Source organism: Entelurus aequoreus, linkage group LG24 (assembly GCF_033978785.1).
Source record: "Entelurus aequoreus isolate RoL-2023_Sb linkage group LG24, RoL_Eaeq_v1.1, whole genome shotgun sequence".
Lineage (NCBI taxonomy): Eukaryota > Metazoa > Chordata > Actinopteri > Syngnathiformes > Syngnathidae > Entelurus > Entelurus aequoreus.
The window spans coordinates 23,616,059-23,635,324 of NC_084754.1; the positions used below are offsets into that span (position 1 = coordinate 23,616,059).

Genomic DNA, 19,266 nt, shown 5'->3' on the forward strand with positions numbered 1-19,266 from the left:
CCTCCACAGTGCAAAACTGCTTCTAAATCACTAATCCTCAGCTCCATGGCGACAACTGAACAACGTTTTCTACAAGTATATCACTGGAGGACTAGAGGACGAGGAACAATGCTACACTTCACACGGTGGGAGTATATAAAACTACATGCTGTAGCTAACCGCTAAGCTAGAGCTCTTGAATTTTAAACAGAGGTGGGTGGATCGATACAAATATCGACATTAACCATACCAAGTATAGTATCAGTATATGGTTGATATAAAAAAAATATCAATCTAATCACTGCACTATCGCAAAATTATTTACAAACTCCAAAAATAAGAGCCAACAGTAGTTTTTGCTTTTGACTATACACTTACACATTTTGAATGAAAGAAAAAGAAATAAGGAAAATAATATGCTAGTAATATTTATTCATAATCGTTTTGCATATTGTGTTGTTGTCGGATTACAGTTGTGATCAAAAATGTAATCTTTCGATTATCCTGAAAATGTTAGGTATGAACATTGGTATGACCAATATTGTCCCTGTAACTACTTGGTATTGGATGTAGACCCACATTTGTAGCATCACCCAATTTACTAATGTAAAGTATCCAAATAACAGAATGAAGATACAATAAGAAGTAACCAGATATCAAAATTAGCATGTAGATCAATAATAGTTTCAATTAAATATTGTAATACAACTGAAAATGAGGCAATATGTTACTGCATAAGTCAGCAGATGAATTAGGAGCCTTTTTAACCATTTTGAAATTGTTTTATTATCATTTACATGACAATAATATATTGTGATATATATCAGTGTTTCAAAAGGGGCTGCAATATACTGTATATCACAACATAGATTTGATGCAATATCGCCCATCATTACCATACCGTATACATAAAAGTTGATTCTCGCTGGTTCAAAAATTCACAATGAAATACTAAAAAAAAAGCGACCATTTTATTGGCATAAAATATATACAAACAATAATACATAATAATAGAGTAAAAAACAACAATTGATTACTATTAAAAGGTATTTTCTTCCATGTGAGCGACTGATAAACAATAGGATGCACAGTTCTTACCAGCACTGACTGCGGCCTCTCCTCCTTGTTGTTTGGCAAAAGAGGCAGCAAAGTGGAAGCAAACTATGAAGGGGAGCAGAGGTGAAGTGAAGTGAATGCTGAAAGAAGAGTACTCCTAATTTTGTATGTGTGTACAGTAAAAAAGCAAAGTCTCAAGTCCTCACGCGCACACATGCCTCATGTGGAAGTTGACCACGTACTCAGCATTTGTGCGCTGGACAGAAATGGCGAAGGGCTCGAAGGGGTGGAAGGTAAAAGCGACGAGACGCCTTACAGCGTGGTTTACCGGCCGACCAAGCAGGCCTGCCTGGATCTTAAACTTCAGTAGGCCGGAGTCACGTGCATAAAACCTACCGTGTGCGTTAAAGAGAACTCAGTGAGACATTTGTTGAAATTTCAGTGCATCATTTCTTATCAAACAGTTCTGCCTTTGCAGCGTAGTAGCTAATGTGGTCTTTACCGGATTGGGTGGTCCCCGCAGGTCTTGGGCCTCTCCATCACAGAAACCCACTTGTCATCGTAGCTGAAGAGTGACAGGTCCAAGTAAGGGCTGCTGCTGTAGGACTGTGCACTGATGGGTAGCTGACCCAGCAGCCGACGCACCGCCTCAGTATGGCCTCCATACTTGGCATTTACAATTGTGTCTTTGAATCTAAGGCACACAACAGAGACCAGCATCAGCACAAAGTCACTCCCTCAGCGAACTGCAGACACGAATGTCTAATCATTTATAGGGAAACCTCGATTTATGAACTTAATTGGTTCTTGTACTGGGTTTGAAAATAGAACGATTTGTTTATTGAAGCACACTTCTCCATAAGAAACAATGTCAATATGAATAATGGATTCCAGCCTCAACAAAACACATTTTAGTAGAATGGTGTATACACATTTAACACAATATAAAGCACTATACAGTAGTGTATATCAAAGAAACACAGCAAGGGGGCAATGGATGAACTTTCTATTTAATTATGTAAAAACAACAACAAGCTTAATTGTCCTCAGTTAGAGCCACCCTGCAGACGCACGCACGCACGCACGCACGCACGCACGCACGCACGCACGCACGCACGCACGCACGCACGCACGCACGCACGCACGCACGCACGCACGCACGCACGCACGCACGCACGCACGCACGCACGCACGCACGCACGCACGCACGCACACACACACACACACACACACACACACACACACACACACACACACACACACACACACACACACACACACACACACACACACACACACACACACACACACACACACACACACACACACAGCAGTGGAGATTGTAATCAGCACCAAGTTCCTGGGGGTGCAGATAACTGACAATATGACCTGGTCCCTACACACCGGAGCTCTTGTAAAAAGAGCTCAACAGCGCATGCACTTTTTGCGTCGGGTGAAAAGAGCACAGCTCCCTCCCCCCATTCTCACCACATTCTACAGAGGCACTATAGAGAGCCTACTGACCAACAGCATCTCTGTCTGGACTGGAGCCTGCAGTGCCTCAGACTGGAAGTCTCTGCAGAGAGTGGTGAGGACGGCGGAAAAGATCATCAGGACTCCTCTTCCTCCTATCCAGGAGATCGCAAAAAGCCGCTGCCTGACCAGGGCTCAGAAAATCTGCGGAGACTCCTCCCACCCCTACCAACGACAATTTTCACTGCTGAACTCTAGAAAGAGGTTCCGCAGCCTCCGTAGCAGAACCTCCAGGTTCTGTAACAGCTTCTTCCCTCAGGCCGTAAGACTCTTGAACGCATCATAATAATCCCCTCAATTCCCCCCAAAAATGGATTAACTCGCTTGTATATAAAGACAACATAGTACCTTGAAGGTAGAAAAACGCTATACAAGTATAACCCATTTACCATTACATCCATAAACGTGGATGCATATGTAAAAGTGCAATATATTTATCTGTAAAGTAATCTGTTTATTTATATCAGCACCTTATTGCTCTTGTATCCTGCACTACAACGAGCTAATGCAACAAAATTTTGTTCATATCTGTACTGTAAAGTTCAAATTTGAATGACAATAAAAGGAAGGCTACTCACGCACTCACACACTGTCACTAGCAGTGCACTCACAATTTGAATTTACAAAACTTTTAACTTTAACGGCGTGGCGAAGTTGGTAGAGTGGCCGTACCAGCAATCGGAGTGTTGCTGGTTACTGGGGTTCAATCCCCACCTTCTACCATCCTAGTCACGTCCGTTGTGTCCTTGGGCAAGACACTTCACCCTTGCTCCTGATGGCTGCTGGTTAGCGCCTTGCATGGCAGCTCCCGCCATCAGTGTGTGAATGTGTGTGTGAATGGGTGAATGTGGAAATACTGTCAAAGCGCTTTGAGTACCTTGAAGGTAGAAAAGCGCTATACAAGTATAACCCATTTATCATTTATCATTTAATAGTCAGGCCGCAACAATAATTAAGAATGCAAAACAAAATCAACTTTATCTTGTCGGATAATACTCTTGGCGCTCAGCAGAAGATAGGACGAGGGCAGTGTTGACAACACTGTGCATACTTCCTGAATGTTTCAAACCACACATTGCTTGTTCATTGATTTTTTTGGACTCCTATTGAGCTAGCAAAACTAGAAAAATGTTGTAAAAGAAGAACTATCCTGACTGAATGGAATGAGCACCAGAGATCGACCAGCCCTCTGCCCAACAATCGCTGTGCTGCCGGGCACTAAATCGCTCTGTTGCAGGTACACAATAGGTGGATACAACTTTTGTACATGGAGAAAAGGTTCATACACCAAAGCATATTTTTATTCGGTATGGCGGTTCCTAAATCAAAAAGTTCGTACAACAAGAGGTTCGTAAATTAAGTTTCCACTGTACATTAGTTCTGCAAATTCAATACTGAACAGCTAGGAAGCTGCACCCAGCATCAAACATTTTAGGAAGATTGGAGCATATGTAAGTTATAGTTTTCCACCATAAGATGGCAATATTGGCACCACTGCAGTGATGCAGTTGCATCCCATCCATTACCATGATCCACCATCAAAAAATTTGGGAAGATCGGAGCATATGGAAGGAAGATATGACTGACATAATTTTTCACCACAAGGGTGCGATTGTAGTGTCAAAATTTATGTCTTGGCATGATCAGACTCCAACCTTAAAGGCCTACTGAAACCCACTACTACTGACCACGCAGTCTGATAGTTTATATATCAACGATGAAATCTTAACATTGCAACACATGCCAATACGGCCGGGTTAACTTATAAAGTGCAATTTTACATTTCCCGGGAAATATCCGGCTGAAAACGTCTCGGTATGATGATGTTTGCGCGTGACGTCACGGATTGTAGCAGACATTTTGGAACAGCACGGTGGCCAGCTTAAGTCGTCTGTTTTCATCGCAGAATTCCACAGTATTCTGGACATCTGTGTTGGTGAATCTTTTGCAATTTGTTTAATGAACAATGGAGAAAGCAAAGAAGAAAGCTGTAGGTGGGATCGGTGTATTAGCGGCTGGCTACAGCAACACAACCAGGAGGACTTAAGAGTTGGATAGCAGACGCGCTATCTGACGCTAGCCGCCGACCGCACCGATGATCGTGGTGAAGTCCTCTGTCGCGCCGTCGATCGCTGGAACACAGGTGAGCACGGGTGGTGATGAGCAGATGAGGGCTGGCGTAGGTGGAGAGCTAATGTTTTTAGCATAGCTCTTTCGAGGTCCCATAGCTAAGTTAGCTTCAATGGCGTCGTTAGCAACAGCATTGCTAGGCTTCGCCAGGCGGGACAGCATTAACCGTGTGGTTACAGGTCCAGGGTTTGGTTCGGTGTCTCCTGATAGTAGAAGTAATAGTAGTATTGTTGATCTTCTGTCTATCCTTCCAGTCAGGGGCTTATTTATTCTGTTTCTATCTGCAGTTAAGCACAATGCTATCACGTTAGCTCCGTAGCTAAAGTGTTTCGCCGATGTATTGTCGTGGAGATAAAAGTCACTGTGAATGTCCATTTTGCGTTCTCGACTCTCATTTTCAAGAGGATATAGTATACGAGGTGGTTTAAAATACAAATCCGTGATCCACAATAGAAAAAGGAGAAAGTGTGGAATCCAATGAGCCAGCTTGTACCTAAGTTACGGTCAGAGCGAAAAAAGATGCGACCGACCATCCTGGCATCCTGCACTGCACTCTAATCCTTCACTCTCACTTTCCTCATCCACAAATCTTTCATCCTCGCTCAAATTAATGGGGTAATCATCGCTTTCTCGGTCCGAATCGCTCTCGCTGCCGGTGGGAATGATTGTAAACAATGTGCAGATGTGAGGTGCTCCACAACCTGTGACATCACGCTACTTCCGGTACAGGCAAGGCTTTTTTATCAGCGACCAAAAGTTGCGAACTTTATCATCGATGTTCTCTACTAAATCCTTTCAGCAAAAATATGGCAATATCGCGAAATGATCAAGTATGACACATAGAATGGACCTGCTATACCCGTTTAAATAAGAAAATTTCATTTCAGTAGGCCTTTAAAAACCAGTTGGTTTTATATGCTGAATTGTGTTTCATTGTATCCATTAAACCATATTCGATTGTATTTACCATCCGCAAAGTATGTGAAAATATCGTCTAAACATCACAAAATGCCACAAATTCAGTCAGCCATTTTCAATATTCCGCTTCGACCGTCTTAGGTAATTTCCGTAGATTGACGTCAGTGGAGTAACACTTCTGTACTCAGACCATAGTATCAGATCAGTCATACTGGAAATAAGCAAAAATTTGAGACGGTTGTGCTGTCTGTCATTCACAATCACTGTATAAGACATGAACATGATTAACACATTTGTTTTCCTAAATTTTTATGCATTCTAAGTTGTAAATAAATACATCAAAAGTCTGCTAACAATGTAGTCAATGGGGGCTCTCTATTTCGCCTACAAAACCCTCAAAATAACCATCCAAAACCCGCCAACATTACTCATTATACATATAGTGATCTGAATATTAACCAAATATTAGCAGACAAACTATTTTGTAGCGGCGGATTGATGACACAGCTCAGTAGCCCTCTGCTGCTTTACAGTGAGCTGGCATCGATGTCCTGCTGCTCCCGCATCATAAAGTCTCGGCTCGTCAAAGTTATTCTAGATTATAAATCATGCCTTTCATTTGACTATTAGAAGGATTTAGCCATAAATCTACAAATTGTCAATCTGTGACATTTATGTATACCAGGATATGGAGACAAACACACACAACCGAAGACAGTGTCTGCAGGGAGACTTTTACTTGTTAACCCTTCGTGGGCATCATGATTAATTATTTATATAAACAGGAAGATAAGGACATCCTATCAGTCGTCATCAAAGTAAGAGCAGACATTGTACAGTAAGCTATCGTTTTATTACGTTTGTAGTTTGTATTTTTTGTATCGTACTTAGCAATACTGCTACATGATGCTTGTTGTTTCACTAAAGCAGGATCTGTTTAGCAGCGCTTGTAAAACTTGTAGCTCATCCTCCTTATATTCAGGATAAAACATAAGGTTCTGGATAATTTTTTCCCAAAGTCATCATTATTTGTTCTCAAAAAATGTACATGATTTGCGTTGTTGCTGGAGCCTATCTCAGCTGCACATGGGCGGAAGGCGGGGTACACCCTGGACAAGTCGCCACCTCATCACAGTTGTGGAAAACAATCAGATCAAAGTTTGGCCCCATGCCACACCCACATCATATGATCAGGGCTAATCAACTACATAATTAAGAGAGTTGTAGTTTCAAGAGCCCAAGGGCTCAATGGCCAAACATCAAAATGTGGATGTTTCGGAAGAAAGTGCCTCCGCAGGTTATATTTCTTTGAGACTGCATTTACTTAATTGCAAAGTAAACACATCGGTTTTCACGCTGCATTGTCAATAAATTCATTATTGTGCCCTTACTACTCGTTTCCAGTGTGTGCAGCTCGTAAAAGTTTTGTTGAGGATTGATGTTCCTTCTTTTGAATTATTGTCCTACTTCCGTTTTATTTCTTTACACTTCTTCCTTCTTTTAGGTTTCTAAGACTGAAAATATAAACATAAAATAAACATTACAAAAGTATAACGTCCATTGAGTATTTTACATGAATAAAGCACATTGTATATTACAAGGTTTAGTGTTGATACATTTACACAATGAACTATATATGTTTACACATATAAAAATTACACAACATTCACACACTAAACACTGCACACCATTAATGTTATCACCCTCTACTGGTCAAATTTAGCGCTACACGTATTAAACGAGCTCTGATCACCAAAGTTACTCTCTGACAAAAAACAACATGACCATAAATACAAGACATTACGCAGTCAGCATTTTCAATACAAAACAACCTAAATATATGTATGCTCAATATCTACTTACAAATGTTTGACCAAGTTTCGTGATGAAGCTTACACGCTGGGATTTCTACCATTGTTGTTGCTTGTCTGGATCAATGTGTCCGTCGCTTAAAAGGTCCGCCAGGAAACAGTGAGTCAAGCTCTTTCTTTGGGCAGAACATTCATATTTTTGTGTAGTACAGTATTTGTTAGAAGTCTGATTTTTGCAATTTATTTAGATTTTTTTTTCAGGGTTGAATGGGTAGTCTTCTTCTACTCACCCCACTGCTGCTTCATTGTGACACATGCTTTGCCTTTGCCCCCAGCGGGGTGGCAGGAGTATTGCAGACATGGTCAACCCTAGTTTATATGGTTTCATCAAGCCTATTTGTGTGATGTTCGGCAGGCTAAATGTAAAGCTTTGGTGGGCCGGATGTGGACCGCAGGCCACCAGTTGAATAAGCCTGTCTTAGATAACTATTTATTCACAATTTATCAACGCCCATCAGTTTAATATCGGTTTCTGATCATCTATAGTGATGTGATGCTACTTTGATTGAAGATGGTGTGGAGCAATATTTGCCACCAGGCCCCGCCCACTACGAATAGATAGGAACCCTGACACTGACCCACACATAACTTGAGGGTGTCTTCATCATCATTTGTAGCAATTAGGATCAATATCTGAATTTGTGAAACTGAGTTATTAATGTTTCATGTTTTGTGGCGAACCATCAGATCAAAGTTTGGCGACATGCCATGCCCACATCCTGTCATTTCCAGCCCCCGCGCGACATCCAGAGAAACAAAGGGTGGATGCATTAAAAAATTCAGTTTCCTCATATTTCCCGCATTTAACTTTTTTTTGGGTGATTACCTCCGTGCGCTGCTCCATGACCCGCTCTGTGTCGCCTTGAAAACGCTCGAGACAAAGATAGTGCTTTAGTACGCAGACCTCTGCCAAAGACGTAATGTTTTCACCAGGGTATTTTTGTCTGTTTGTTAGCAACATAAGTCAAATAGTTATGGATAGATTTTGATTACATTTTCCATGAAATGTCCAAAAAAACATTCCTCTCATTGGCTACGAACCCACTTCACCTCCTGCTTACAGCGTTCCACGCCCCCACCTTGGCGCACCGCGCTGCGGAGAGGATTCTTGGAGATGTAGTTTATTTTCAGACCCGGCCAACACTAAAGCGCCAGAAAAAACTACACACACAAGTTTTTGTTTGATACAGTCAAGCGTATTTTTTTGAAGACTTTGAAACCAAAATACAGCGGTATCTACAATACCTTTACAGCCCTAGTAATCAGTGGTGTTGAAAAAAAAAACTGTGAATGTCGTGATGTGTTCTTGAAATCAATGCGCCGCGTATTCTTAAAATGATCAAAATACGTAAATATTAAATGTTATTATAAATGTGCCTGTTACTACATACCATATGTAAGTAAAATCGTAAAGGGGAACTGCACGTTTTATGAATTTTACCCATCTTTCACAATCCTTATGAGAAACATAACTTTTCTAACATATAAAAATTGTCACGTTCTAGGTGGCGAGCAGTGCAGCTAATGGGGGCAATCGATTCTACCACTAAATCACTTAAAACATGATTCAAACAATTTAAAAATCGTCAACAATACTTATTTTACGTTCCGTGTCCTGTATAATAACCAAGCTGTAGCGACATTGTTATTGTACGAGCGAACACTGAGGAACTCTTTTTCTAGCGTAGCAATACATCAGTGTGCTACTGTATTAGCCCTAAAAGCTAACTACAGCAAGAGATAAGCTAGCTTCTACAACAACATGAAACGCGTTTGAGTTTGTAATGCACAACACTGTGATACGAAACCAATTTGTAAAAAACTAAAAAACATGAACAACAGTATCTGTAAAGTATTAGCCCTCATTTTATGTTTTGTTTGTACACAGCTAGTCAGACACCGTATGTACTGTAGTTGTACTAACACGCATAGTGTGCTGCGTGTATCATGATCAATATTAAAGGTGCCATATGTACTAATGTGGTCAGAAATGGTACTAAAATCACAGTCAAAATTCTGTAGTTCTCTCCCACTCTCCATGACTGAGGTTGCCAGATACGCAGCCGAATCCAAATCCAACTCCAAGGAACTTCAAATGGCAATCGACAAGTCCTACGCTGTAGGTTTCTCTTGTTTATGCTTCTTGCAGTATGGTTTACTAAGTAATTATGCAACATTTTACTGATGTTGTTTAGCCAAACGTTTATGTAAAGTTACGCAGTCGGGAAAGATTGTTGGCATTACCCTGCTAAGATGTCTAGTTTGACCACATGTACCACCATCAAATAATTATATATAATAATATATAATATATTATATATCGTTTAGGCCTACTTTTATGACAAGCCAAGACCAACAGTAAAATTACCGCCACATTTCTTTCAGCATAACTCCATGTTGCATCCAACCTGACGCACTGCATTCTCTTTTATGTATGCACCTCACCATCAGTGCGGAGTGCAACTCTATGAGCAAACCCTTGTTACGCAAAAACCACGTTCCGCATAAATCACATATTTATTACCATGTCAATACACAAAGTAGAAAATCATTACATGTAATGCATTATATTGTGCCAAGCAAATACCAACCCGTATATGTTTGATGCACATACAGTACCAGAAACCGCAAATAGCCGTGCTAATGTTGGAACACATTTCCTCAGAACGAAATAGATACTGACAGTACCCGTATACACATAGGTTTTATTTATCGAAAATTTATTTTGCCCTGTCAGTTGGATGAGACATTGACATACAGGCTAACGGGGATATATTTCCCCCGTTAGCCTATGTGTCAATGTGTCATTAACCGGGCTAGCATGCTAAGCTACACTAGTGTGATGGTGCTTCACACCTAAGCATTCGTTGCACAACTATACTAGCTTTGTTAGACAAGATCATAGACTGTATTGGACAATATAGTTTACATACAAAATGTCCATTTCCATTTATAACATGTAATAAGAAAACATAAATGCCTGACTTACCTATCAAGAAGGAAATGAGCAAGTTTGGCGTCAGATGAAAAAATATTTTCCGCCTACAATCCTCTCCATCTTTCAAAGGCATCCCCCATACACATCCTTGTTTTGTTCCTGGCTTTGTCATGAATAAGTTGAGAATCGTAACGACGCCTTTTAGATTTACTAAGGTCTGACATGTTTAGTAACTTTACCGGTGGCATTAACTCGACGAAGAGGGCGGTGCATAACTGGCAACCTGGATGTGACACACTCAGACTTTTTAAATGGTCAAACGGTGGAGGGCGGGGCATCAAAATAAAAATAAATAACAATATTTCGGGGTTGTAAATCTAATTTTTTAAATGAGCATATCCCGGCTGAACTACCTTTATCATATATAAATGTATTTGAAAAGAACAGTATTTATTAATGCCCTTGGACCTATCAGGGCCATTTAATGATGACTTGAGATTAATTTATTACATATGGCACCTTTAAAGTGACTCACTGGATGCTGACATCCAGATAATGGACAGTTGTTCGTCTGGCCCAGCTGACCAGGGATTCCATATTTATAGCGTAAAAAACGCTTTCATCCCCCTCTCCCGGCTTCCGTCTGCTTCAATGTCTCACTCTTCCTTCATACTCGCTTTCATAGGCAGCAGTATATTTAGCTTCAAAAGTGTAAGGTTGTAAATCCAAATTTTTTGGTCAAAAATAGTTGTTTTCCTTGTTTGTTACCGAGTCTGCCATGATTAGAACACACACAAGCGTTTGTATCCAGAAGTAGGAACACACATGTTGCTAGAAGTCAGACGTGCGCTGCTATGGAAACAGAAATTAATGCACAAAATAATTCAGTCCCGGAAAAGATTAAAACCATCAAAATACGGTAAATATTGAACATATTACTTATTGTTATGAACGTATCTGTTACTACATTATAGATCGACTTGCACTGTGTATATAAAACACTGGTGGAGGGATTTGTAGTTGTTTTAGAGGGCTTTGAAGGCTACAACGATAACTCCCATTAGCCCCATCTTTCAAGCGTTTTATAATCATCTTTACTTTTTAAAATTAATTTAAAAAATACATCTGTCGTCATCCATCCATCCATTTTCTACTGCTTGTCCCTTGGCCGCGGGGGGTGCAGGAGCCTATCTCAGCTACATTTGGGCGGAAGGCGGGGGTACACCCTGGACAAGTTGCCACCTCATCATGTCTTTCATAATGATTGTGAACGATATACAAAATTCCAAAAAAAGGCGCCGTTTGTTTAAGGCATTTTTCATCATACCTTCTTTGGACCTGCCGGGCATAGTTATTGGAGGAAGCTGAGCAGGGAAACTGGACGGCCTGGCTGTGCAGCGTGGCATTTCTGAACAGGTCACAGAAATTCTCGAACAGCTCCAGCAGCTGATCGGAGGTGTTCTCAAAGACGGCCAGCACCTCTGTAGACACCATGTTGTACACGACAAAGAATGATGGCTGCCACAAAAAGGGGAGGATTAAAGGAAACATTGTCATTTTCAAGAGCAAAATATCAGGAAACCTGAGACACTGATGCATACTTAACATTCTAATGTATATATGTAAATAAAGTGGAAATTTCACACAAACAGTGTAATAATACGATTATTATGTTGCTGTGGGAATGAGTCACAGAACTGAACAGTCTGTAGAAGAGTCCTTGGAGAGGAGTAAAAAGATTTATTTTCATACAACACAAACAACAAAAGACGAGGCAATAAGAAAGACAACAAAGAGAGCTATGTATGTGCGTGTATGTGCACACTTGTGTGTACCTGTGAGGGGTCTGTGACCCTGAGAGTAACCACGTCTTCACTTGTGTATTTAATGAAGAGGTGATGCTCATCCAGCAGCTGCATCTTCCACATCCTGAGTCGCCTCAGCTGATCAAAAAATTGGAAAAATCTAAGAGGAACAATTAAAAAGATAAATGATGACTTAAAGTCTGAGAGCAACACATGAATATTAAGTATGGCAGGAGCATGTTACAGAGAAGGTACTTTAATGACGGCAGGTCTGAGAATTCTGGATTGTCATATTACAACTTGCCATTGTATAATATCTATGTCACTTTACGTAATAATTTCTTCTACCTGACTGAACCATTGTCGCTGGAGCCTATCTCAGCTGCATTCGGGCGGAAGGCGGGGTACACCCAGGACAAGTCGCCACCTCATCGGGACAAGCAGTAGAAAATGGATGGATGGATGACCCATTGTCCTCTTTCACTTTATCACGGCAATAACTTGAGGACTTGCTCGTCTGTGTTGTTTTAAATTTAATTTCACTGAAATGTAATCTCCCTCTTGGTTACTGTTATTTTATTTCTTATTGTATTTTACTACATTGGACTGTTTTTTTATTTCATTATTTTTAATATATATTTTTTTATTAAAATGTTATTAAATGGCTAGATGGATGTTTTTTATGATTTTTTTTGGGTAAGTTTTTTTGTTGTTTTGTCTGTCAATAAAGCAAAAATATTTTTTTTTTAAAAAACAATCACTGCGATGTTTGTACATTATACAGACATTCTTATCCCTGCTTGATGACAACTATTGTTGACAACTCACTGTGTTTTTTTCTGCGAGTAATCTACTCACTGAGTGATAATGATGAAAAATACTGTGAAACCTAAAAATTTGAATACCCTTAAAGTTGTCCATTTTGGAAACAGACCAAAAATGGGGGGAATTAAATTTAAAAGTTGCACTAATCTGAGGTGGAACTTGATTGTGAGTAATGCTAGTAATATGTTTAGGCTGCTCAACAATGAGTTAACAATATACAAGAACAGAATGTCTTTTGTACAATGTAATTATTATAATAGTGGTTAACTTAACATTTTTTCTTGTGTGAATTTTCAGAACACCACAATGTTCCTTAACACTTGGTATTTCCAATGAATAAATGTTTTATGAATGCAATGATCTGACTGGCTCTGAATATTTCAATAATAGTTGAGTCATAAGGAAGTAGTAAAGGTAGGAATACAGAACGGATTTTGAACGACTTTGGACATATATCTATTGTTAGCATATTATTATACAGTTAGCATAGCACAGTGATTAACTTATTACTTATTATATCCATATAGGATACATCCTTTAGGTCAGATTAGTGGGACTAAAAAACACACAGAAAATAAATCTTCATGAAGGTGTAGAAAATCCAGAAGTCATATACCTTCTCTTGGCAGTAGCACTGCCATCTTGCTCAGCTCTCCTCCAAAGGTACACCAGAAGCCTGTGCTTGAGAGAGTTGATGGTTTTGTCCGTGTAGAGACGTGGGAAGCCCAGCTGGCCCTCAGCCTGAGCCTCTGTGTAAACGGCTGATAGAGTCAGGAGGTCGTCCTCATAACAAAACCGCCCAATGGTCCTTACATCCAAAAATGTTCCGTCTGGAGTCACCTGTAAAAGAAATGAAAAATAAACAACAATTATTCAAGAAGATTTTCCTGGATTCTAAATTCTACAGTGGTAACCTGGTTCGTGTACTCCCCACTTGAATGCTTCGGTTTTGGGCAAAATAGTTTTGCCTAAATGTTACATTGGTTTTCATACATTGTCTCAGCTATTGTACAGCCAAACATTGAATGTAACAAACAGGTTTGTTTTCCTATGCATCAGTGACGGTCCCTCTGCTTTTGAAAAAAATATTATTAAGTACGACTGCAAAATAAACCACCATGGAACCAAAGAAAGTTGTGAGTGCCATCACTTTGATAAAGACTGTGATACACAAATTGCTTTCAAGAAAGAGCTCAAAGCTCGGGTGGCTCTCATCTTCTACCTTTCTTCTCATGATGATGTTGTGTTCATTTGTCATTTATATGTATTTTGCATTGTTTTCTGCATGTAAACTATAATTATTCTCTATAAAATGATGATGCTGAAAGTGGTGGTGAAGTCATTTCTTATAAATAGATTTTGACCCTATGCTGTAGGTGTGCAAAGCGTGTGGCATCGTATTCAGAAAGACTTGAAGCTGTAATTGCTGCCAAAGGTGCATCAAGAAAGTATTGGGCAAAGGCTGTGAATACTTATGTACGTGTAATTTTTTTTGGTTTAAATAAATTTGCTCTTTTATATATATATATATATATATATATATATATATATATATATATATATATATAACATTGTCATTATAGGGTAATTTTGAGGACATCAAATAATTTATTCCATTAGGAAATAGGGTTGTAACATAAGATGTGAAAAAAGCGAAGCGCTGTGAATGCTTTCCGCACGCACGCATGCACGCACACCCACATACACACACACACACACACTCACACACTCACACACACACACACATGCAGCCGTGGTCAATATATACAGTTATGAATTTATTATGGGTCTACTGAAAATGTGACCAAATCTGCTGGGTCAAAAGTATACATACAGTAATGTTAAAATTTTCTTACATGTCCCTTGGCAAGTTTCACTGCAATAAGGCGCTTTTGGTAGCCATCCACAAGCTTCTGGTTGAATTTTGTACCACTCCTCTTGACAAAATTGGTGCAGTTCAGCTAAATTTGTTGGTTTTCTCACATGGACTTGTTTCTTCAGCATTGTCCACACGTTTAAGTCAGGACTTTGAGGAGGCCATTCTAAAATCTTAATTCTAACCTGATTTAGCCATTCCTTTACCACTTTTGACATGTGTTTGGGGTCATTGTCCTGTTGGAACACCCAACTGCGCCCAAGACCCAACCTCCGGGCTGATGATTTTAGGTTGTCTTGAAGAATTTGGAGGTAATCCTCCTTTTTCATTGTCCCATTTACTCTCTGTGAAGCACCAGTTCCATTGGCAGCAAAACAGGAACTTTGGATTTGAGGGCCAGCATGGACGAATATAACAGACACGCCATTGAAATGTCTGCTCCCGGAAAAACAAAAATTCTAACCTACGATTCGACTCCCTCCAATGGCCTTGACACTGCAACAAGAGCAGGCTGTTCTGAAAACATCCCCGAGGACACCTCAATGATGGACGCTTTTGACATAATTTCGTTGTACTTGTTGCAATGACAATAAAGACCTATCCTATCCATCCTATTAACATTGCTGTATGTATACTTTTGACCAAGCAGATTTGGTCACATCTTCAGTAGACCCATAATAAATTCATAAAAGAACTAAACTTCATGAAGGTTTTTTGTGACCAACAATTATGTGCTCCATACACTCTATCACAAAAAAATAAGAGTTGTAGAAATGATTGGAAAACTCAAGACAGCCATGACATTATGTTCTTTACAAGTGTATGTAAACTTTTGATTGCAACTGTATATATACATACATAAATATATACATACATATATATATATATATATATATATACACACATACATATATATATATATATGTATATATATATATATATATATATATATATATATACATATATATACACATATATATACAGTGGGGCAAAAAAGTATTTAGTCAGCCACCCATTGATTGTCAATGGGTGGCTGACTAAATACTTTTTTGCCCCACTGTATATATATACATACATATACAGTATATACATATATACAGTATACATACACATATATATATATATATATGAACATATATATATATACACATATATATATATAGATATATATATACATACATATATACAGTATACATACACATATATATATATATATATATATATATATATATATATATATATATATATATATATATATATATATATATATATATATATGAACATATATATATACACATATATATATAGATATATATATATATGTATATATATATATATATATATATATATATATATATATATATATATATATATATATATATATATATATATATATGTATATACATTATATATATATATATATGTATATACATTATATATATATATATATATATATATATATATATATATATATATATATATATATATATATATATATATATATATATATATATATATATATATATATATATTAGGGCTGTGAATCTTTGAGTGTCCCACGATTCGATTCAATATCGATTCTTGGGGTCACGATTCGATTCAAAATCGATTTTTTTTTTCAATTCAACACGATTCTCGATTCAAAAAACGATTTTTGCCCGATTCAAAACAATTCTCTATTCATTCAATACATAGAATTTCAGCAGGATCCACCCCAGTCTGCTGACATGCAAGCAGAGTAGTAGATTTTTGTAAAAATCTTTTATAGTTGTAAAGGACAATGTTTTATCAACTGATTGCAATAATGTAAATTTGTTTTAACCATTAAATGAACCAAAAATATGACTTATTTTATCTTTGTGAAAATATTGGACACAGTGTGTTGTCAAGCTTATGAGATGCGATGCAAGTGTAAGCCACTGTGACACTATTGTTACTTTTTATTTATTTTTATAAATGTCTAATGATACTGTCAATGAGGGATTTTTAATCACTGTTATGTTGAAATTGTAACTAATATTAATACTGTTGTTGATAATATTAATTTTTGTTTCACTACTTTTGGTTTGTTCTGTGTCGTGTTTGTGTCTCCTCTCAATTGCTCTGCTTATTGCAGTTCTGAGTGTTGCTGGGTCGGGTTTGGTTTTGGAATTGGATTGCATTGTTATGGTATTGCTGTGTATTGTTTTGTTGGATTGATTAATTTAAAAAAAAAAAAAAAAAAAAAAAAAAAAAAAATTAAATAAGAACCCCCCCCCCCTCCCAAAAAAAAATTGATTTTTTAAAAATGAGAATCGATTCTGAATCACACAACGTGAGAATCGCCATTCGAATTCGAATCGATTTTTTCCCACACCCCTAATATATATATATATATATATATATACACATACATATATATACATATATACATACACACATATATATACATACATATATATATATATATATATACACACACACATATATACATACTGTATATACACATACATATATATATATATACACATACATATATACACACACACATATATATACATACATACATATATATATATATATATATATATATATATATATATATATATATATATATATATATATATATATATATATATATATATATATATATATATATATATATATATACATAGACATACATTTATATATACATATATACATACATAAATATACACATATATACAAACCCTGTTTCCATATGAGTTGGGAAATTGTGTTAGATGTAAATATAAACGGAATACAATGATTTGCAAATCATTTTCAACCCATATTCAGTTGAATATGCTACAAAGACTACATATTTGATGTTCAAACTGATAAACTTTTTTTTGCAAATAATCATTAACTTTAGAATTTGATGACAGCAACACGTGACAAAGAAGTTGGGAAAGGAGGCAATACATACTGATAAAGTTGAGGAATGCTCATCAAACACTTATTTGGAACATCCCAAAGGTGAACAGGCAAATTGGGTGGGTGCCATTATTGGGTATAAGAGTAGATTCCATGAAATGCTCAGTCATTCACAAACAAGGATGGGGCGAGGGTCACCACTTTGTCAACATATGCGTGAGCAAATTGTTGAACAGTTTAAGAAAAACCTTTCTCAACCAGCTATTGCAAGGAATTTAGGGATGTCACCATCTACGGTCCGTAATATCATCAAAGGGTTCAGAGAATCTGGAGAAATCACTGCACGTAAGCAGCTAAGCCCGTGACCTTCGATCCCTCAGGCTGTACTGCATCAACAAGCGACATCAGTGTGTAAAGGGTATCACCACATGGGCTCAGGAACACTTCAGAAACCCACTGTCAGTAACTACAGTTGGTCGCTACATCTGTAAGTGCAAGTTAAAACTCTCCTATGCAAGGCGAAAACCGTTTATCAACAACACCCAGAAACGCCGCCGGCTTCGCTGGGCCTGAGCTCATCTAAGATGGACTGATACAAAGTGGAAAAGTGTTCTGTGGTCTGACGAGTCCACATTTCAAATTGTTTTTGGAAACTGTGGACGTCGTGTCCTCCGGACCAAAGAGGAAAAGAACCATCCGGATTGTTATAGGCGCAAAGTTGAAAAGCCAGCATCTGTGATGGTATGGGGGTGTATTAGTGCCCAAGGCATGGGTAACTTACACATCTGTGAAGGCGCCATTAATGCTGAAAGGTACATACAGGTTTTGGAGCAACATATGTTGCCATCCAAGCAACGTTATCATGGACGCCCCTGCTTATTTCAGCAAGACAATGCCAAGCCACGAGTTACATCAACGTGGCTTCATAGTAAAAGAGTGCGGGTACTAGACTGGCCTGCCTGTAGTCCAGACCTGTCTCCCATTGAAAATGTGTGGCGCATTATGAAGCCTAAAATACCACAACGGAGACCCCCGGACTGTTGAACAACTTAAGCTGTACATCAAGCAAGAATTGGAAAGAATTCCACCTGAGAAGCTTAAAAAATGTGTCTCCTCAGTTCTCAAACGTTTACTGAGTGTTGTTAAAAGGAAAGGCCATGTAACACAGTGGTGAACATGCCATTTCCCAACTACTTTGGCACGTGTTGCAGCCATGAAATTCTAAGTTAATTATTATTTGCAAAAAAAAAATAAAGTTTATGAGTTTGAACATCAAATATCTTGTCTTTGTAGTGCATTCAATTGAATATGGGTTGAAAATGATTTGCAAATCATTGTATTCCGTTTATATTTACATCTAACACAATTTCCCAACTCATATGGAAACGGGGTTTGTATATAGATATATATATACACACATCTATATATATTAGGGGTGTAACGGTACACAAAAATTTCGGT

General features: G+C 38.1%; 1 protein-coding gene across 1 annotated transcript in view; it reads right to left on the bottom strand.

Moving 5' to 3' along the window:
• Positions 1–807: 807 nt before the first annotated feature.
• det1 (DET1 partner of COP1 E3 ubiquitin ligase) overlaps positions 808–19,266 on the bottom strand; it is a 49,812-nt gene continuing 31,353 nt past the window's right edge. The window contains exons 5-9 of the mRNA XM_062036163.1: positions 13,672–13,895; positions 12,261–12,390; positions 11,753–11,943; positions 1,538–1,729; positions 808–1,427 (exon numbers count right to left, since the gene is read on the bottom strand). Of these exons, the coding sequence (XP_061892147.1) occupies positions 1,238–1,427; positions 1,538–1,729; positions 11,753–11,943; positions 12,261–12,390; positions 13,672–13,895 (927 nt within the window). The 3' untranslated portion in view covers positions 808–1,237. The remainder of the gene's footprint in view (positions 1,428–1,537; positions 1,730–11,752; positions 11,944–12,260; positions 12,391–13,671; positions 13,896–19,266) is intronic.